General features: G+C 44.1%; 1 protein-coding gene across 8 annotated transcripts in view; it reads left to right on the top strand.

Moving 5' to 3' along the window:
* GIGYF2 (GRB10 interacting GYF protein 2) overlaps positions 1-20,651 on the top strand; it is a 164,054-nt gene extending 143,403 nt beyond the window's left edge. For 7 of the 8 annotated variants that reach the window (XM_038755025.1, XM_038755094.1, XM_038755171.1 and 4 more), the window contains 7 exons: positions 803-925; positions 3,133-3,348; positions 4,381-4,586; positions 5,558-5,712; positions 6,752-6,927; positions 8,528-8,675; positions 20,068-20,651. In XM_038755025.1, coding sequence (XP_038610953.1) covers positions 803-925; positions 3,133-3,348; positions 4,381-4,586; positions 5,558-5,712; positions 6,752-6,927; positions 8,528-8,675; positions 20,068-20,135 — 1,092 coding nt within the window. In that variant the 3' untranslated portion in view covers positions 20,136-20,651. The remainder of the gene's footprint in view (positions 1-802; positions 926-3,132; positions 3,349-4,380; positions 4,587-5,557; positions 5,713-6,751; positions 6,928-8,527; positions 8,676-20,067) is intronic. The other variant, XM_038754904.1, reaches the window with a different exon arrangement.
* The last annotated feature ends 1,540 nt before the right edge of the window (positions 20,652-22,191 follow it).

Below are 22,191 nucleotides of genomic sequence, written 5' to 3' on the forward strand. Positions count from 1 at the left end.
ACTTCTCAGGGTCTCGGTTTCCTCATCTGCAACATGGGGATACAGTACCCATTCTTCCTCCTACTTAGACTATGAGCCCCATGGAGGACCTGAGGATCTTGTATCTAGCCCAGCGCTTAGTACAGTGCTTGGTACCTAGTAAGCACTTAACAAATATCACAATTATTATTATTGTTATCTACCCCCTGGCCCTTTAATTCCTATTAAATAATAATAAGGACATTTATTAAGCACTTATTATGTGCAAAGCACTGTTCTAAACGCTGGATCATTGCCGACTGTAACGTGATTTTCCCATAGCACTAACTCCTTCGAGTACATCACCCCTGCATTATAGAGCTGCCTGTACTTGCAGGGAGTATTTTTTTCAGTGAGCCTGTTGTAACCGGAACTGACATCACAGTTTGCTTTTGTTGGGGGATGTGAAATTGCTGTACAAGGTTATTTTCATCAATCTTTTATTTACTATTAGGGTTCCCTAGCTGTACAGATATCAAGGGCTGCATACATTTGCAGTAATTAGGTGGCAAACCTGCGGCTGGTATAGTTAGACTGTAGTCTAAAAAAAGGGATGGCACCTGTTATTTGGACAGTGCTATACAAGTAGTAAGACAGCATGGAAAATAATATATGCAGGGGAGAGCGAAGAGGAACTTTTTGACTCTATAGGTGACCTAATTTAATAGGAAAACCGCCCCGTCCTCCAAAGCCACACACAGACCTGTAATTGATTCCGGGTTATCCCCTACCTTTCCTCTGTTGGTTTTTCATGTACCGTTTTTCCTTTCCTCCCTCGTTTCAGCTTCCCTCGTCTTCAACCTGGGGTCAACAGTCCAATTCCGGGGCATGTCAGTCCCAGACAACACTATCGCTGGCGGAAATTCAGAAGCTAGAGGAAGAGAGAGAACGGCAGCTCCGAGAAGAGGTACAGTAGACAAATCTAAAGGACCGGAGTAGTAAGAGCTATCGGAGTTGAGTAAGTAATGACTAGTTGAGGGCCTGCTAAATGTAGTTACTTGAGTCCAAGTGGTAGAGGACACCAGGATCAAAGTGACACTGTATTATTTCTCTTTCCTTATTCGGCAGGGCTGGTTGGCAACACCTGTAAGGGATGGCCTTAAAGCCGTCGCGCTCCCCACCTGACTATTCAGTCCTCCATTCCCTCTGCTAATCAGTTAGCATTGGCTCTTTGAGAAGCCAGGCCGGAAAGAGCTGTGGCGTACTGGCTTTATGGTCTGTGAAGAAACAATAATATTAAATACATGAGCTTGTCTTCTAAGTACTCCTTTTCAAAGACAGGCATCTTTGAGACCTATTTGACATTGGACAAGTCACCGTAACCTCTCTAGGCATCGGTTTCCTCATCTGTAAATTAGGGATACAATAGATTGGGAGCGCCATGTGGGGCAGAAATTGGGTCTGATGTGGTAAACGCCAGTCCTTACCACTGTGCTTGCACAGGGTGAGTGCTTTGATTAAAAACTGCTTGTTTATGGTATTTAAGCACTTAATTTAAAGCAGCATTTGTTTACGTTCTTAAGCTCTTGTCCTGTGCTAAGCACTTCAGCTAGAAATCTGGTTTCCTTAAACCCAGTCCCATGCTCTTTCCACTAGACCACGTCACCTCTTTGTCGAACCACACATAGCTGGGTGTTTTTCCAAAGCATCAAGTGAAGGGGAGTTTGATGGTATTTTTTCAGGTCAGTGAGAAAAGGGAGGGTTTTTTTTTTTTGTTTTTTTTGTTTTGAGTGAGAACTAAAAAGAAAACTGGGAGGAAAATTGGAGATAAGGCCATATTAAATGGCGAAGAGAGAAAGTTGAACAAATGAAAAACAAGCGGAGAAGGAACAGGAGAAGAGAGAAGTGATGAAAACTGGTAGGGGAAAAATGGACTGGGTGGACTTCACTTATCATTCTCCCAGATGCCGCAGATGGAGAGAGAGAGAGAATGAGAATCTAGCCTGTCTGGTGAGGGAGTTGATCTTTGGGGCTAAGTACGTAAGGTTGACATATAGAAATACACATGGGAAATGCATGTTTATGGCTGATTTAGAATATAGTCGGTGTAGTTTAAATCTCCCCAATTATTTCTTCACTTTTAGCCCAGAATGAATTGAACTATCCTGTATCTTTTCCTGTCAAGGAATATTAGCAAACAAACCAGAGGAAGCTACCCTGTCTTTCCCAAAGGGTCGCCAAATACAGTAGAGTGCCCAACATTTGAAACTAATTGGAACTAAGGCTAGGGCAGATGCCTGAAGGTTTGGGTAGCCAAACAAAATAGGGCTTGACTACATCATTCACGAGGCTTAATTTTGTACAGTTATCTCAATGTCATTTATCGGCTCTAGTTACCGACATTTGGGTAATTGGCTCACCACTGATCACAGAGGCAGGAATTTCAATTTAGTAACAGTTAGTAATAATAATAATAATAATAATAATAATAATAATGGTATTTGCTAAGCACTTAATATGTGCCGAGCACTGTTCTAAGCGCTAGGATAGATAAAAGGTTATCAAGTTGTCCCACGTGGGGCTCAGCCTTAATCCCCATTTTACAGATGAGGTCACTGAGGCACAGAGAAGTCAAGTGACTTGCCCAAAGTCACACAGCTGACAAGTGGCGGAGCCGGGATTAGAACCCCTGATCTCTGACTCCCAAGCCCATGCTCTTTCCACTAGGCCGTACTCCTTCGTTATTCCTTATTATTCAGTTATTATTCGGTTATTCCTACTCCTTTCTCATCAGAAAAACTGGTACGTAATGGAAAACTCAGTAACCATTTCTACCTTGTTGGATTAAAGTGCTCCTCACCCCCTCATTTCCCAAAGTTTAAATCTGATTTGCAATTTAGGACTGAGCATTGGGGTAGATAAAACTAGTCAGGTTGGACACAGTGTGTGTCGTACGTGGGGTCACGGTCTTAATCCCCATTTTACAGATGACGTAAATGAGGCACAGAGAAGCGAAGGGACTTGCATAAAGTCACGCAGAAGACCGGTGGCAGAGCTGGGATTAGAACCCATGTCCTTTGTCTCCCAAGCCCCTGCACTTTCCACTAGGCCACACTGCCTCTCATTTAGGAGTTGAAATTTTCGAGCCGTAATTTTATAAGTTCTATTTAATAGCAGAGGCGCCAGCAGCGGGAACTGATGAAGGTCCTCCAGCAGCAACAGCAGCAACAACAGCAACAACAGCAGAAACTCTCCGGCTGGGGCAATGTCAGTAAGCCCACAGGCGCTGCCAAGTCGCTCCTGGAGATACAGCAAGAAGAAGCCCGACAAATGCAGAAGCAGCAGCAGCAGCAACAGCAGCAGCAGCCGAACAGAGTTCGCAATACAACGGTGAGCCTTGTCTCCCATCTACATTAGTTTTGGGCAGTATTGGCATTTCTCTTACTCAGGTTTGCTTTTCTAGTCGTGTGCTTACTGATCTGCTCCCCCTCCTCCATACTGCCTGCCCCCTTTGTAGTGTTTACAAAACTCTGTTGCTCAGGCCATCTATCTCAAGCATCGTCACGCCCTTCCTCGGAAACCTTCACTGGCTACCCATTTTCCCCCTGCATCAACCGAACCTCCTGACCAGTGGCCTCAAAGTTGCCTACTAGTCTTCTCCTTTTTACACGGATTCTCTCTCCACCCACTACTTTACTGTTCACAAGCTTAGCTTCCTTTTCAAATCTCACTCTTGACTCCTGGTTCTGACCATGTCTCATGTCTTGTTTTGTTCATTCATTCAATTGTATTTATTGAGCGCTTACTGTGTGCAGAGCACTTGTTGTGTTGCCTGTCTCCCCCGTCTAGACTGTGAGCCCGTTGTTGCGTAGGGACTGTATCTGTTGCCTAGTTCAAGCGCTGAGTACAGTGCTCTGCACATAGTAAGCACTCAATAAATACGATTGAACGAACAAGCGAATGAATGAATGAATATCCTCTTCCCTTCCTGGAGCTCCCTTTCCCCTGTAATTCACCCACTGACAATCCTTTCCATCTTCCAAATCTTCGGTAAATCCGACCTCCTCTAGAAGGCGATTCTCAGCGTAATCTACCAGTCCCGATCATTTCATCCCACCACTTCCCCCCACTCCTTATTTATGTATCAATTCACATGTTTCTCTTGTTCATTTATTCATTTGTTTACTCTTGCTGCTGTCAGTTGTATGTTTTCCCTCTTGAACCAACAGAACGTGTGCCCCATGCACATGCCCCTCTTCCACATTCGATTTTAAGTTCTTCAGGGGACCGTATCTTTTACTTCGATTATGTTTTTCCAAGTGTTTAGTGCAGTATTCCGCATACAGTAGGTGCTCACTAAATGCTTTTTCCTTCTCTCTTGATATGAATAACAAGTACCACTTTTCTCTTTTTGCTCAACAGCATTCTAACCTGCACACCAGCATTGGGAATTCCGTTTGGGGCTCTCTAAACCCTACCCCCACTAGCCAGTGGGCATCTGACCTAGTGAGCAGCATCTGGAGCAATGCTGATACCAAAAACTCCAACATGGGTTTCTGGGATGATGCAGTGAAGGAAATGGGACCTAGGAACTCAACAAATAAAAACAAGAGCAATGCTAGTCTCAGGTAGGTCTCAGGAAACGGAGCAACAGTCGTGAGGATTTGCTCTCCCTTTTGGAGGGTCGTCTTAGGCTTCTACTCTACCAACTCTGTTGTATTGTACTCTCTCAAGTGCTAACTCTGCACACAGTGAGCACTCATTATATACCACTGGTTGATTAGACTGCTGTAATACTCTTCTCCGAAGAGCCTGAATGCAGGTTTTACAGTTAAACCCATTTCTATTCTCTTAACCAAACCTGCCACACTGCCATCCAGTTGCCCTACCCTTTTTCTTTCCAGGTGGTTTCAACTGTGAAAGGGTGCTATTGCATGCAGCAGAGACTCATCCCCCCCTCCCTATCCCCACACCGCAGTTACTTTCAAGAAGATTAAAAGGCGATAGACATTTTATTAGTGTCTTTTATTTTGTGCTCTTATTTTCATGAATTCATAATATTCTTGGGGAATGCAGCAAGCTTTAAAGCCCAGTACAGTGCTATGCATCCTGTGGCTGCCCAGTAAATCACGTTAATATGGTTTATAGTCTTCTCGGTAACTTGTGTGCCTTTCGCTACATCTACTGTTATTGTATTGTTTCATTTTCCATTTTCACCCTCTTCCCCTTGATTCAAGGGCTCAACAGCTGGTTTATTTCCAACTTTAGTGTATTTAAATGTAGCGTTAATGCGTCAGTGTAGTTAAACTTTAGACTTGAAAACTTTGCTAAGGAAAGCATAGAAGTATGCAAAGTTAGGCTTTAATCACTTCTTTTGAATGGAATGATTTCCACCTTCTAATGGAGGATAAGATTTAGGCTTGCTATTCTTAGAGTAGGGTGTCTGTTAGGCAATAGGACTGATCCTATGTTTTAGCCTGCCACTAAGACCATGAAGTGCCAAGCATCCAGGGAATTTGCTTTCTGTGCAGTCTACTGCTTTGTGGGTAATACACGTTTTGGGGAATAAAACTGTCCTTTGTTGTCTTTCTCTCTCTAGTAAATCTGTAGGTATGTCCAGCCGACAGAATAAGAAAGTAGAAGAGGAGGAGAAGCTGCTGAAGCTCTTCCAAGGGGTGAATAAAGCCCAGGATGGGTTTACCCAGTGGTGTGAACAAATGCTTCATGCACTTAACACAGCTAACAACTTGGATGGTAAGAGATGCGGAAAGAATGCTCATCTGTTTTCCTCTGCCAGCCCGGCCCAAGTTTTGGAGTTTTTCTGTGAAAGCTATTAGGACGAAGGGAACATTGAAGGCATTTAGCAACAGTTTGTGGAAAGCACTATGAAGGAGAAAATTAAAGATGGTATCCTTTATTTACCTCACCCACAGCATTTATATGCGTCTCTGTAATTTATTTATATCAAATGTCTGTCTGTGCGTATCTGTAATTTATTTATATCAAATGTCTGTCTCCCCCCTTAGGCTGTAAGCACCACAATAATAATAATAATTATCATTATGGTATTTGTTAAGCACTTACTATGTGCCAAACACTGTTCTAAGCACTGATTAGGGATCAGGTTGACCCTTGTGGGGCTGACAGTCTCAGTCCCCATTTTACAGATGAGGTAACTGAAGCACACAGAAGTTAAGTGACTTGCCCAAGGTCACTCACTAGACAAGCGGTGGAGGCGGGATTAGAACTCATGACCTCTGACTCTCAAGTCCGTGCTCTTGCCACTAAGCCATGATGCTTCCACGGGGGCAGGGAGTGTGACTACCAGCTCTGTTATATTGTCCTCTTCCAAGTGCTTAGTATAGTGCTTTGCACTCAATAAGTGCTCAGTAAATAAGATTGATTTGCTCTTGTCTTAATTAGGACTGAATTGTAGGCTAGGAGTGCAGAATGAGAATTTCCATAAATGAAAGCTCACTACTATTTTGATCCTCCATAACCTAGTTTTCTTTCACCTTGTAATAACGTGTGTGTATTTTAATTTTATCTGTAGTGTTGGAGTAGGGTGAAATTTCTGTCTCTGCATTTTCCTGAGAGAAATATTGGGTTAGCTGTGTGGACATGGAGAACTAGCGTCGCTCTGTTAGTTTGAGTTGATGCTGACATGTTCATGAAATAATTTATCACTGTATATCTGTTCCTGTCCCTATCCCAGTTTCCACCATCTTCATGAATATGTCTCTCATTGTAAGTTTTTTTTTTTTTCTCCCCCGTCCCCTTTCTGGTGTTGCAGTTCCCACATTCGTTTCTTTCCTGAAGGAAGTGGAATCTCCTTACGAGGTCCATGATTACATCAGAGCCTATTTAGGAGATACCTCTGAGGCCAAGGAATTTGCCAAGCAGTTTCTTGAACGCCGTGCCAAACAGAAAGCAAATCAACAGCGGCAACAGCAACAGCAACAACAACAGGTCAGAGGAGTCATACTGTAATTAGAGTCGGACGACGACACTGAAGTCGCATCGCTAAAATTATTAAAGATGGGATCTCTAACTGTGAATGACTCATGTTTGAGCAGTCCTGATATGAAGGGAACAGACCATTAAATTTTGCCCCCACACTGAGGCATTATGGCTGTCATGGTCATTCAGAGTGATTCCTGATGTAACCTGATAGAAATGAGTGAAAAGGTGACTACATTGAATTGTCCCAGCATTGTGCAAGGTCTCCCACTGGGAATGTTTTGTAATTGTAAGCCACTGGGTTGTGGAAATGATATGAATATCACCGTAGACATCGTAGAAGAGCAAGGCAGTATAATATGGATCGATGGACTTGTCATGTGGCTGTTGGGAAAATAGCAAAAACATGACTGTTTCCTTTTTCTTGGGTACTCTGCTGTCTGTGTAATCTCAGGTTCCTAGTGCACATCAGTGAATTTCAAATAACTGAAAGCTTAATGCCGGCAGCGCTTCCAGTCAACTAATGTCAAGCCCTTCCTAGTATAAGGTCCCACCATCCTCCATGTAACAGGAAAAATGAAGACCCAGTAATCAAAATCCCCTTCGGTAAGAGCGTGGGTGGGGAGTGTAAAAGAAGCCTGCAACCCCTCTGACCTGTGAAGTCCATTTGGAGCCTGTTTCTTTTCATGGAGAGAATGGAGACAGGGGAAGGGAATAGATTTGTCCACTTCCATCTGATCGGGGCCCATCTTGCTCTACAGAGATTCGAGGTGGTCCACAGTGGGACAAGAGAGTCCGGTGAATGATTGTTTCTGATCAAATGGAGATGGTCTCACCTCGGACAGGGGGATTTATCTGGCTGTGGTCTCATCTCCGAGGGTGTCCGACTAGCCTTGATTCCCCAGATGCGGGGGCCAAATTTAACTATCTGTTCCATGCTGATCAGGACTGCTCAAACCCAGAGTTACTCAGTGTTAGAGATCCCAGGGGTCCACCAGCCTAAGAGAATTCCTGTTGCTCCCCCAGCCCCGATAGTGGTGTTGGAGCTTTAGGTTCCCCGTGCCCTGGAAGTCAATACCTAAAGTGTTTGGTGAGTGGTTAAGATTAAAGGCAACCCTGGGCAGGTAATCTCAAAGAGCATGTGACACCAAAAAGCAAACAGCATCTCTTTCTGCATGGTGGCTCGTCTTGACTCTCAGGGACTCATGTAGCATCAGTTACGCAAAGGGCAGACGGCTAAAGGTAGCACCCTCTGCTTCGCACACAACCAGGGCTTTATAAGCCCCAGCTGAAGTCTTCTTAAGTCGGAAATATCTCCAGTGCATTGGAGATGGTCTTCAAGCAGCGTTTCTGATATGAGACGGTCTCTGATTTTTGTGGATTCCTTTTGGACGCAGCTCCAGTTGGGTTGGAGAGACCCAGCTGAAAAAACAAATGTCTGTTGTGATGGAGGAAGGGTGGGCTGGCTTATCTGAGCTGATGCGGTGAATTACCTAATGGGTGAGGTGGATAATTTGGTAAGTCGGCTGACAAATGGGTGTCCCATTTTTAACCTTATCAACGCTGCCCCTTTCCTCATCTTAACTCTGCTTATATTTTCTTACCACAGGACTCTGTATGGGGAATGAACCATAGTGCACTCCATTCAGTCTTTCAAACCAATCAGAGCAACAACCAACAATCCAATTTTGAGGCTGTGCAAAGCGGCAAGAAAAAGAAGAAACAGAAAATGGTTCGAGCAGATCCCAGTTTGTTAGGTGAGTATTGTACGAACCTCTGGACTGGACTCTCACTCTGAGTTCCTTCTCTAATAATAGTGATGGCATTTATTAAGTGCTTACTGTGTGCAAAGCACTGTTCTAAGCGCTTATTCTGTAGCTTGTACAGTTGAATTAAGTGCTTAGTACAGTGCTTTGCATTCAGTAAAGCTTGACAAATACCATTTTAAAAAAAGTAAGTGCTCAGTAAGTACCATTGATGGATGATCATATAATTGTCAAAAACCTTGGGGATATTGATTATGTACTAAATGCCCCCAGATCATTCTGGGACTGGTAGTGTAACAGTTGAGCATATGCATTCAGTTAATGCATTCATTCAATCATTGTCATATTTAATAATAATGATGGTATTTGTTAAGCGCTTACCATGTGCCAAGCACTGTTCTAAGTGCTAGGGTTGGTACAATCAATCAATCAATCAGTTGTATTAATTGAGTGCTTACTGTGTGCAGAGCACTGTACTAAGTGCTTGGGTAGTACAGGTTGGCAACATATAGAGACGGTCCGTACCCAACAGTGGGCTCACAGTCTAGAAGGGGGAGACAGAGAACAAAACATATTAACAAAATAAAATAAATAGAATAGATATGTACAAGTAAAATAAATAGAGTAATAATAACGAGGTTGTCCCACGTGGTGCTCACAGCCTTAATCCCCATTTTACAGATGAGGTAACAGAAGCAGAGAGAAGTTAAGTGACTTGCCCAGAGTCACACAGCTGATAAGTGGTGGAGCCGGGATTAGAACCCACGACCTCTGACTCCCAAGCCCAGCACTTTCCACTAAGCCACGCTGCTTGAGTGCTTACTGTGTGCAGAGCAGTGTACTAAGCGCTTGGAAAGTACAGTTCGGCAGCAGATAGAGACAATCCCTTCCCAACAACGGGCTCACAGTCTAGGAGGGGGAGACGGACGACAAAACAAGTAGGCAGGCATCAGTAGCTCCTGCTGCTAGACTGAACCCAGAATTCCAGGCATCCATAATAAGGAGAATTGCTCCTAAAATAAATTTTGCCCAGTTGGCTGGAGTAGCTTCAGAAAATCCAAGGTAGGTGGCCAGCCTCGATTCATACCATTAATGAGTTACAAGGGGCAATTATCCAGGAGACCTTCCCAGATTGAGCCCCCTTTTTCCTCTCCCCCTCCCCATCCCCCCGCCCTACCTCCTTCCCCTCCCTACAATCAATCAGTCAATCGTATTTATTGAGCGCTTACTGTGTGCAGAGCACTGTACTAAGCGCTTGGGAAGTATAAGTTGGCAACATATAGAGACAGTCCCTACCCAACAGTGGGCTCACAGTCTAAAGGGGGGAGACGGAGAACAAAACCAAACATACTAACAAAATAAAATAAATAGAATAGATACATACAAGTAAAATAAATAAATAAATAGAGTAATTACTATGTACAAACATGTATACATATATACAGGTGCTGTGGGGAAGGGAAGGAGGTAAGATGGGGGGGATGGAGAGGGGGACGAGGGGGAGAGGAAGGAAGGGGCTCAGTCTGGGAAGGCCTCCTGGAGGAGGGGAAGGGGAATATATATACAGCACCTGTATATATATTTGTACAGATTTATTACTATATTTATTTTACTTGTACATATCTACTATTCTATTTATTTTGTTAATGATGTACATCTAGCTTTATTTCTATTTTGTTCTGACGACTTTGACACCTGTCTACATGTTTTGTTGTCTGTCTTCCCCTTCTAGACTGTGAGCCCGTTGTTGGGTAGGGACCGTCTCTATATGTTGCCAACATGTGCTTCCCAAGCGCTTAGTACAGTGCTCTGCGCACAGTAAGCTCTCAATAAATACCGATTGAATGAATGAATGAATTTTTAAGAAAAAAAACAATGGGCCACAGAAGTCAGTTAATCCTAGCTGTGCTTTTAAAGTGGAAGTGGATGAAGAACAGAGTAAGGAAGAATAATAGCGTACTATAAACTTTGTTACTCCTGTTTCCTGAACTTTGTTACGGCATTTTACCTTTCCTGCCTTACAGCCTCAGAGGGTGGAATCTTGTGCATCACTTACTAGCAGGAATAGCATGTATTGAGCATTCACTTGGGGCAGGGCTCTGTACTAGATACTTGGGAAATAGAAGGAGAAGCAGCGTGGCTCAGTGGAAGGAGCCCGGGCTTTGGAGTCAGAGGTCATGAGTTCAAATCCCAGCCCCGCCACTTGTCAGCTGTGTGACTTTGGACAAGTCACTTCACTTCTCTGGGCCTCAGTTCCCTCATCTGTAAAATGGGGACGAAGACTGGGAGCCCCATGTGGGACAACCTGGTCACCTTGTAACCTCCCCAGCGCTTAGAACAGTGCATTGCACATAGTAAGCGCTTAATAAATGCCATTATCATTATTATTATTAAGAAGAGACACGATCGCTGCTACTAGGAGCCTATACACTAACCTGGGAGACGAGCATAAAAATATTGACAACACTGTCAAAATAAATGAAACGAACAGTTATTATATGTGTCGTTTGTATTGATGTCTCTCTCCCCCGCTCTAGACGGTGAGCTCGTTGTGGGCAGAGAATGCCACTGTTTATTGTTGTATTGTACTTTCCGAAGTGCTTAGTACAGTGCTGTGCACACCGTAAGTGCTTAATAAATGCTGTTGAATGAATGACTGAATGCTAAGGAGTGTGAAAATAAGTTCTTGAAGTGCTTGAGTTGACAGGATGAAAGAATTCTGGGTGCTGGGATATTAATTGGGGAAAGCTTGTTGGAGGAGGTGGGATTTTAGGAGGAATTTGAGTGTGGAGAGGTCAGCCTAATGTAGGGAAGAAGGGAGGTTCGAGCCCGGGGAACGGTGTGAGCGAGGGGATGGAGGTGGGAGAGTTTTAGAGTGAGGGTAAAGTACAGAGATAAGAGGCTTAGGAAGTAGTAGAAGCAGTGTGGCTCAGGAAAGAGCACGGGCTTTGGAGTCAGAGGTCAGGGGTTCAAATCCTGGCTCCACCAATTGTCAGCTGTGTGACTTTGGGCTAGTCACTTCACTTCTCTGGGCCTCAGTTTCCTCATCTGTAAAATGGGGATTAAGACTGAGAGCCCCCCGTGGGACAACCTGATCACCTTGTAACCTCCCCAGCGCTTAGAACAGTGCTTGGCACATAGTAAGCGCTTAATGAATGCCATCATTATTGTTATTATTAGTAGATGGGGCCAGATGGTAGAGGGCATTGATGGAGATTGTGAGGAGTTTTTGTTCGCTGCAAAGGGAGCCATTGAAGGTTTTGAAGAGAGATGTGGGCTGTGACACTTCAGGAAGGGGATTTGTGCAGCAGACTAGATTGAAGAGGGCAGAGGCTGGAGGGTGGGAGATGAGCAAAGAGATTGAGTGTGCCATAGTCTAGCCAAGGCAAGTCCAGAGCTTGTACAGGGCAGTGCGGTGGCATGTAGCAGTTTGGGTGGGGAGAGGACAGTATGGATCTGGGAAATCAATCAATCAATCAGTCGTATTTATTGAGCACTTACTGTGTGCAGAGCACTGTACTAAGTGCTTAGCACTGTACGGATGGATGGATGGATGGACATTATTATTTGAAGAAGGCACCGCCGATGGTGGAGTTTGCGTGTCGCTGCAAAGCCAATGCTTAGCGCCCAATAAATACGATTGAATGAATGACTCCCCACAGCACATATGTATCTATCTGTAGATATCTGTAATTGATTGTTTTATCTATTTGTATTAATGTCTGTCTCCCCCTCTAGACCGTGAGCTCTTTGTTGGGTAGGGACCGTCTCTATGTATGTTGCCAACTTGTACTTCCCAAGCGCTTCATACAGTGCTCCACACACAGAAAGCGCTCAGTAAATACGATTAAATGAATGACTCCCCACAGCACATATGTATCTATCTGTAGATATCTGTAATTGATTGTTTTATCTATTTGTATTAATGTCTGTCTCCCCCTCTAGACTGTGAGCTCTTTGTTGGGTAGGGACCGTCTCTATATGTTGCCAACTTGTACTTCCCAAGCGCTTAGTACAGTGTTCCGCACACAGTAAGCGCTCAATAAATGCGATTGAATGAATGAATCCCCACAGCTCATATGTATCTATCTGTAGATATCTGTATTTTAATGTTTTATCTATTTATATTAATGTCCGTCCCCCCCTCTAGACCGTGAGCTCGTTGTTGGATAGGGACCGTCTCTATATGTTTCCAACTTGTACTTCCCAAGCGCTTAGTACAGTGCTGCGCACACAGTAAGCGCTCAATAAATGCAACTGAATGAATGAATCTGGGAAACTCTCGGAATGGGAGAGTGGAATGACAGCAGGAGTCAAGGATGACATTGAGGCTGTGGACTTTTAGACTGTGAGCCCACTGTTGGGTAGGGACTGTCTCTGTATGTTGCCAAATTGTACTTCCCAAGCGCTTAGTACAGTGCTCTGCACACAGTAAGTGCTCAATAAATACGATTGATGGTATGGGGAGGTAGTGGTAGTGATAGGGTCAGCTAAGATGGGAAAATTAGGGGAAGGGGCCAGCCTAGTTCTCAGTAGCTGCTCTCAACTTGTATTCCAGTCTAAACTGTTATGCCTTGCCCTTTTTTCGTGAACCGTATCTTTTCATGTCACTGTATCTGTCTTCATGAATACTTTGCGAGTCATGAAAAGTTTTTTTTTTTAATTGTATTTGTTTAACTCTTGCAACGGGCCAGGCTCTGTACTAAGGTCGGGGGTAGGTACCAGCTGATCAAGTTGGACACAGTCCATGTCCCGCGTTGGGCTCACAGTCTTCATTCCCGAACTGAGGCCCAGAGAAGTGAAGGGACCTGCCTAAAACCGCACAGCAGAGAAGTGGCAGAGCCTTGGTTAGAACCTAGTTTCTTTTTTTTTTTAATAATGGCATTTATTAAGCGCTTACTATGTGCAAGGCACTGTTCTAAGCACTGGGGGTATGCAAGGTGATCAGGTTGTCCCACGTGGGGCTCACAATCTTCATCCCCATTTTACAGGTGAGGTAACTGAGGCCCAGAGAAGTGAAGTGACTTGCCCAAAGTCACACAGCTGACAAGTGGCAGAGGCAGGATTCGAACCCATGACCTCTGGCTCCAAAGTCCGTGCTCTTTCCACTGAGCCACGCTGCTTCTCACTGCTTCACGCTGCTAGTTCTTTCTGACTCCCAAGCCTGAGCTGTATCCACTAGGCCACACTGCTGCTCAAGTTACTTTAGTAAGATCCTAACTTTGAAGTTTCTCTCGGAAAAAATAATAGCTTAGTTACTTTAGGATGTTCTCTTAAGCCCCATTCACTGTTTGTTCATTCATTCAATTGTATTTATTGAGCGCTTACTTAGCACAGTTTCACTGTTTGTTCATTCATTCAATTGTATTTATTGAGCGCTTAGCACAGTGCTAAGCCCTTGGAAAGTACAATTTGGCAGCTGTTCATTCATTTTCTTTGGTTCAAGGCCCTACTGAGAGCTTCAAGGCCCTACTGAGAGCTCACCTCCTCCAGGAGGCCTTCCCAGACTGAGCCCCCTCCTTCCTCTCCCCTTCCTTCCCCTCTCCATCCCCTCCGCCTTACCTCCTTCCCTTCCCCACAGCACCTGTATATATGTTTGTACGGATTTATTACTCTATTTTACTTGTACATATTCTATTTATTTTATTTTGTTAATATGTTTTGTTTTGTTCTCTGTCGCCCCCTTCTAGACTGTGAGCCCACTGTTGGGTAGGGACTGTCTCTTTATGTTGCCAACTTGTACTTCCCAAGCGCTTAGTACAGTGCCCTGCATACAGTAAGCACTCAATAAATGTGAATGAATGAATGGAGGCTAACAGTCAGTTGTTTTGTATGGGGGCCAGTGCTTAGCCTTTCATAATAATAATGATGGCATTTATTAAGCACTTACTATGTTCTAACCGCTGGGGAGGTTGCAAGGTGATCAGGTTGTCCCACAGTGGGCTCACAGTCTTAATCCCCAGTTTACAGATGAGGTAACTGAGGCACAGATAAGTTCATTCATTCAGTCGCATTTATTGAATGCTTACTGTGTGCAGAGCACTGTACTAAGCGCTTGGGAAGTACAAGTTGGTTAAGTGACTTGCCCAAAGTCACACAGTTCATGGAACATTCTCCAGTCAGTCGGGCAGGTCTTTAACTGTAACCCCGCTCTGCTTCAGTAAGGAAAATGCTGCCATTCCTGCTATGCAGGGTCCTACTGTGTCATCTACTTGGAGTGGGTGTGGGACAAAAAAGTCATTGCTGCCTTATCCAGGCCTCTCTTTTCCTTTCTTTTCCCAGGAGCTAGAAATACCTAGGAAGGAAAGGAAGGCAGTAGAACAGGGCCTTGTGTCTGGCAGTGTCTTAAATTACTGCAATTTGTTAAAATGTGTTGCTTAGCTGAGTTTGAAGGAGAGGCCTGCAAGGAGAGTGATTTTTCCCCCCCCAAAAATTGAAGGAAGGTCTACCTAGGCAGGGAAGGAATGACAAAACATTAAAATACAAAGTATCCCACTACCCCTTCTTCCTCTACTACCATTTCATTTCTGAGAAAGAAGGAAATTTGGAAACCTGTTTTTAAACAAGTTTTAAACTTGGAAGTTGGGAGGAAATCTTCCAAGTCCTGAAACAGTAGGGAAGGATCCCCCCAGATTTCAGGTGCTTATTTATTCCCTGGAAAAAGAATTATTTTATTAGGCCAATTCTCTTCCCAGCTTTTACAGAATTTAAGTAAAAAAATAATTGAAATTCTTCAGGAAGCCATTTGGCCAAACCAGAATTTCTTGATGGGGTGTCTGGGATTGATCCAGTTTCTGTGTCCTTCATCTTGGAGAACTTAATAATAATAGTAATAATAATGTTGGTATTTGTTAAGAGCTTACTATGTGCCAAGCACTGCACTAAACTGCAGTGTAGCTCATCGGCTATACACACTGACTGCAATTCCTCTTTGTTTGCGACTTTTCCTCTCTGCCCGTTCCTGGCTTTCATTTCTGGTAAAATAAATAAATGAGAGGTGAGAACAACCCATAAATTATCGGTGAGCCAGGAAGCCATGTGAATCTTTCTGAACTGAAGCATTGTTTCCCATCCAGTCCAAAAGCCTTCAGAGCAAATTGCTAAATTTCATAAATGCAACATTAGTCACTTTATAATTGACGTCTCTCGACAGTGCCCCCCCCCCATCCCTACACCCTCTTTCTTTTCTCTAATTTGATGATTTTCTCAAGCCTCAAACAGGTTGTCACTGCCTCCCTACATGTGTCTTTTTCTCACATATTATCGCTAAAGAATCCAAATTCTCCAAAAATGTTATGGAGACAGTAACAAATCCTTAAAGGAGATAGAGGAATTTTAACTGATTTGGTTCGGATCAGTCAATCAATCAGTCGTATTTATTGAGCGCTTACTGTGTGCAGAGCACTGTACTAAGCGCTTGGGAAGTACAAGTCGGCAACATGTAGAGACGGTCCCTACCCAACAGTGGGCTAACAGTCTAAAAGGGGGAGACAGAGAACAAAACCAAACAAACAAAATAAAATAAATAGAATAGATATGTACAAGCAAAATAAATAAATAAATAAATAGAGTAATAAATATGTACAAACATATATACAGGTCTCGGTTGTGATTCTAATCCATGTGACACTTCATGCAACTCAAGCAAAATAAATAAATAGAGTAATAAGTATGTACAAACTTATATACAGGTCTCGGTTGTGATTCTAATCCATGTGACACTTCATGCAACTCAGACTTAATTTTAATGTTTTTATTATTTTGGTTAAATGCTATATATATGAAAACAAAGAAAATGACTTTTCACACTCCTACCTAATGGGTATTTTATTGAGCACTTACTCGACGCAGGGCTTTGTATTAAGTGCTTGGGAGAGGACAGTATAACAGATTTGGTAGCTACATTTCCCTGCCCTCAGCGAGCTTACATTCTAAGGCAATGGCTGATTTTATGAGTGTGGATCTTAGATTCTTTCAGACATGTTAGTGAAGGAAATGTCAGTAATATTAAGGAAGCATGGTTAAGAGGTTAGGGCTCAGGATTGAATGCTTGGTCCTATTCCCGATCTTCTTTGGGCACTGCTGAATCACCAAAGACTCTACTTTCAGGGCCCAGCTTCACTCTGTAAATAAAATGGGGACATTTATTTTTAAGACACTGGTATTTTTAGCATAAATGAGGATTATATTTAACAGCTTTATATTTTTATATATGCTAACAAATCTTGAGGTTACGTCTGAAAATGGGAACAGAAAGTGAAGTACAGAAAGGAAAGAGGAGAAAAAAATTGCAAATCATCATCATCAATCGTATTTATTGAGCGCTTACTGTGTGCAGAGCACTGTACTAAGCGCTTGGGAAGTACAAATTGGCAACATATAGAGACAGTCCCTGCCCAACAGTGGGCTCACAGTCTAAAAGAATTCTAAAATAAATTCAATGGGGCCGTTGTATTCCAATGTAGGGTTTTGCTCATCCATAAATTTGCCAGTGTTTCAAAGTCAGTCACATTTATGAGCCTCATATGAGACAGGGACTGTATATGGCTATCCTTGACCGCCAGCACTTACTACAGTGCTCAGCGCATAGTAAGCGCTCAACAAACATCATTATCATTATTAATAATAATAATGACCAGTGATGTTTATTAATAATTGTGGTAATAATTACAGCATTTAAGTGTTTATTTTGTGGGATGCACATTTCCAAGTGCTAGAGTAGATACAAGCTAATTAAGTTGGACAGTCCCTGTCCCACATGGGGCTCTCAGTCTAAGTAGAAGGGAGAACAGTATTGATTCCCCATTTTACAGTTGAGGAACTGAGGCACAGAGAAGTTAAATGACATGGCCAAGGTCACACAGCAGGCAAATGGCAGAGCTGGGATTAGAACTCAGGTCTCCCCTTCATCCCCCTCTCCATCCCCCCATCTTACCTCCTTCCCTTCACCACAGCACCTGTATATATGTATATATGTTTGTACATATTAATTACTCTATTTATTTTACTTGTACATATCTATTCTATTTATTTTATTTTGTTAGTATGTTTGGTTTTGTTCTCTGTCTCCCCCTTTTAGACTGTGAGCCCACTGTTGGGTAGGGACTGTCTCTATATGTTGCCAACTTGTACTTCCCAAGCGCTTAGTACAGTGCTCTGCACACAGTAATCGCTCAATAAATACGATTGATTGATGGACTGATTTTGATTCTTAGGCCTGTGCTTTTTCTACTAGACCACACTGTTTCTCATGTTGAGAGCTTACTGAGATGCAGAGCATTGTACTGGGTAATTGGGATGAAACAATACAATAGGGTTGTTAAGACATGGTCCCTGCCCACAAGAAGCTTACGGTCGAGGAGGAGACATGCATTAAAATAAATACAGTAAGTGTAGTGGGGCTGAGGTGAGTATTAAGTGCTTAAAAGGTGCAGATCGAAGTGCCTGGCTGACACAGAAGGGAGAAGAAGTAGAGGAAATGAGGGCTTAGTCAGGGAAGGCCTCTTGGAGGAGATGACTTGGAGGAGAAGCAGCGTGGCTCAGTGGAAAGAGCACGGACTTTAGAGCGAGAGGTCATGGGTTCAAATCCGGGCTCTGCCACTTGTCAGCTGTGTGACTTTGGGCAAGTCACTTAACGTCTCTGGGCCTCAGTTACCTCATCTGTAAAATGGGGATGAAGACTGCGAGCCCCTGTGGGACAACCTGATCACCTTGTATACCCCCAGCGCTTAGAACAGTGCCTTGCACATAGTAAGGGCTTAATAAATGCCATTATTAATTAATTAATTAATTAATTAATGACTTCAGTAAGACTCTGAAGGTAGCGAGAGCCCAGGTCTCTCGTACACAAAGTTGGGAGGGAGCTCCAGGCCAGAGGGGAGGATGGGAGCAAGGGGTTGGTGCTGAGATGGATTGAGATCAAGCCCGCAGATTGGCATTAGGAGCAAAGTGCTCAGGCTAGGCCCGAGTTCAAAATCAGCGAGGTAGTGAAGGGATGGAAGAGCCGATTGAATTCTCCAAAACTCAGGGCTTGGAGTTTCTGTTTGATGCGGAGGTGAACGGGCAGCCGCTGGAGGGTCTTGAGGAGTGAGGAGCCTGCAGAACTTACTTGCAGGTCTTGCATTTTCTTTCCTTTTTTGATAAATATGACTGTAACTTTTTATATTGTATTGGTTAAGTGCTCACTGTGTACCAGGTGCTGGGGTAGATCAGGTTAGACACAATCCCCATCCCACATGGGGCTCACGGTATTAATCCCCATTTTACAGATGAGGTAAGCGAAGCACAGAGAAGTTGTGACTTGTCCAAGGTCACAAAGCAGACAAGTGGTGGAACAGGGAGTAAAATTCAGGTCCTTCTGACTCACAGGCTCATGTTCTATCCACTAGACCAAGCTGCTTCTCAGTGTACAACTGTAACTCGTCAGAAAATTTAAACTGGTACCTGGATTCTAATGAGACTGTGTTAGCAAAAAGGTCCCTTGGGATTGCATAACCTAAACGTTCCCTTTTGCTGATCTTTATTGTTCCCAGACTGTTCGCCATCCTTAAAAATATATATACAAGTCCCTTTCTCCAGAGTTGAGGCTGTTAGCCCCATTTCCTTGATTGATCAAATTCAAATTTTGGGTAAATATTGCCCCACGAGCTGCCCGTCTCCTTAAATTCTCTGGTTTCAGCTGCAAACAACCCATTTCCCCTCATCCGCATCCCCCCGTGCCTCAGTTGTTACGGGCTGGTCTGCCGAACAAGATGTGCATCCTTTTTTTCTTCTCTTTAAATGTTTGTGGACAGTGTTGTCCATTTCTCAGTGGAAACCTCGCCAGGCTGATGGATGGTGTAATACCCTCATCAGGCTGGTGTGTTAAGGGGGCAAGGATTTTAGGTGGGGGATAGAGACTGGGAAGGGGTAAGTTTCGAAGAGCGAGTAAGCCAGAAGGCAGTCTAGGTCTCTTCCACCTTGGTTGCAATCTCTCCAGTTTCATCAGAGACCTGCAACGAGCACGTCTCAGTGGTTTAGCTCATAAAGCCCCGGGAGTGATTGCATCTAGGGGTAATGTGCTGTTCAAAGGGTTCAAATGACTGAAATGTTAAAAACAAAAATCACAGATTTTAGAAGTGGAATGACTCAATTTGGGGAATGGCATCATTCTTATACCAGTGGGCATCTCCCAGGTCAGGATCCCTGTACCGGCCCCCCTGAAAGGAAGACATGATTTCGTCCTCAGATCCTTCACTTGCTCGAAACTCCTGGGCCTCAGACTGGGATCAGTTGATTCCCGTGCCATCCTACCTGGAAAACTTTGCAGATCCCGTACGAGTTGGAGAATTTTCCTTTGGGAGCCTTGCTAGTCACTAATCCTGTATCGCACCTTTCTTTTCAGGGTTTTCTGTGAACGCTTCCTCAGAGCGACTCAATATGGGAGAAATAGAGACATTGGATGACTACTGAGCACATGCAAATGGACCGGCCTTTTCCTATATCTGTTAACCATGGATTCTCCACCTTTGGATACAGTACTTCTCCACCGTTAATTTTCAGTTCCCCCTTCAACGAATCACAGAACCGATCATCTCAGGCTTTCTCTTCTAGCCCTTCCCACCCAGGACTCCGCACAGCCCTCGTTGGCATAGATGCCAAGCAATAGACAAAGCCGGCGTCTCTGTGTCGATTGGGTGGGTGGGAGTTGGGGTTCTTCCGCCTCAAGGCTGATCTGTGGGCAGCAAGTATTCACTGTGCCGTGATTCTTTCTGCTGTTCTCTGAAAAGCCAATTGGGATCTGCCTGCTGGCAGCTTCCTTTCCCCCGGTCACTTTTTTTTGGGGGAGGGGATGGGGGGAAGGGAGGGAGGGAAGGGCGTTCCTTGTGCAATCCCAGAATTTTTGGTTAACAGATGTCGGTGAATGACAGACGCCACCCGGATTGTGACTTCAGCGTTCCATCGGGGCAAACGGTGCTCTCCCAAACCCAGGAGTTGCTAACTCAAGCTAACTTCAAGCTTGCTAAATTCAAGCTAACTTTTGGATGGGCACCAGAAAGGGCTTGGGTGGGTGGAGTTTCGCTTGGATTGGTTTGAAGTTGCCCTCTTCCCCTCACCTCCCACCCCCGCCCCGCCCTTTTCTGAACATCATTTGAAAGGAAAGTTCAAGGTTTTCTTCATTAGACAGTGATGTCAAAGCAAGTTGAGTTCTCCCTCTGGCACACTCCTACCTTCCCAGACAAAGGGAACTCGGTGATCTGGGAGAAGGATGATTTTAAAAACGACTCCTCCACCTAATCGATTGTTCCCTTCCCTATTTTTACTTCAGAGGAGTAGGACCGTTTTATTTTGGGCCCTTCTGCTAAGAATTTGTCTCGTTTAAGAGGCCTTTGGATCTTTACCATTTGTATGTATCTGTCAAGTTTCACTTTGGTCGGGGATGTTTTTCGGCTCCTGATCGCACAACCTTCAGAACGTCACCCGGTCTCTCTCTCGGCAGTAGAAGCATCTTGCTGCCACCCCAAAAAGGCTACAGTCAGAGCTCTAGGATGCCCTCTTGTCTCGCCTGCCCCTGGAAAGAGATCGAAGAATAAAGATGCCGGCCACACGGATACCTGCGGGATCTTTATTCCTGGAAACCACTAACTAGGAAGATGAGGCGGATGAGGGAGAAGGAAGGCCTGGGAACGCTGGTTGGCTTTATCTTCTAGCCTTCTGACTGTGGTCCCTTTCCCTTATACTTCAGATGCCGTCGGATGGGTTTGTAATCTCTCATCTGTCCTTCCTCCGTCGGGAGTTAAACAAAACCCCCAGGCCCCATCCCCTCCTCTGGAAATTGCCAAATTCTGAACTCTTTCCTCCCCCCACACCCCCTTCTCCTCCTTTTCCTCCTCTTCCTCCTCCTCTTCCTTCTCCCTGCTCCCAAAGAGTTGGACTGTGCCTGGAGGAGAAGTGCTGCAGTTTGGGTGGAGCTGTACAAAGCACCTTTTCTTTCCTCTGTCATCACTGCCTGAAGAAGAAGGCTTGAGTTGCTCCGAGAGCGGTTTGGCTTTGGATTATTTTGTTTGGTTTATGTTATTTTTATTTTATTTTTTGAATCACCATCCCCTCTCTATCCCTCCCTCCCCCGCCCCCCCCCGAATATGTACAGTAACTATACAGAGACTGCTGCAAACTTGTATATAGTTTTTGGATCCAATAGCTTGGTGAGCCCGGGAGCCGTCTCGAGTCCGGTCTCCTAATCTCCTCTGCTTTGTAAATTCATGAAGGGGGGAAGAGGGATAGTTAAAATGTTTACAAAACTTTAAGCTCCCTCAGAACTTTTGCCAGTGTGGAGAAAAAAAAAAAAAGAGAGAACTTAAATAAAACCTGGTTGTATTATACCTGAGAGTGCATTCTGTGCTTGCTTGTGTCGAGGTGGTTTGGTAATCATTTCTGAGCCCGAAAAGGCTGCCGTCAAGCTTCATTGAGAAGCAACAAGTAGCAATTACCTAGAGAGTGGGGAGACAGCCGCTGCTTTCTTCGGGAA

This window comes from Tachyglossus aculeatus, chromosome 1 (assembly GCF_015852505.1).
Source record: "Tachyglossus aculeatus isolate mTacAcu1 chromosome 1, mTacAcu1.pri, whole genome shotgun sequence".
NCBI classification, from domain to species: Eukaryota; Metazoa; Chordata; class Mammalia; order Monotremata; family Tachyglossidae; genus Tachyglossus; species Tachyglossus aculeatus.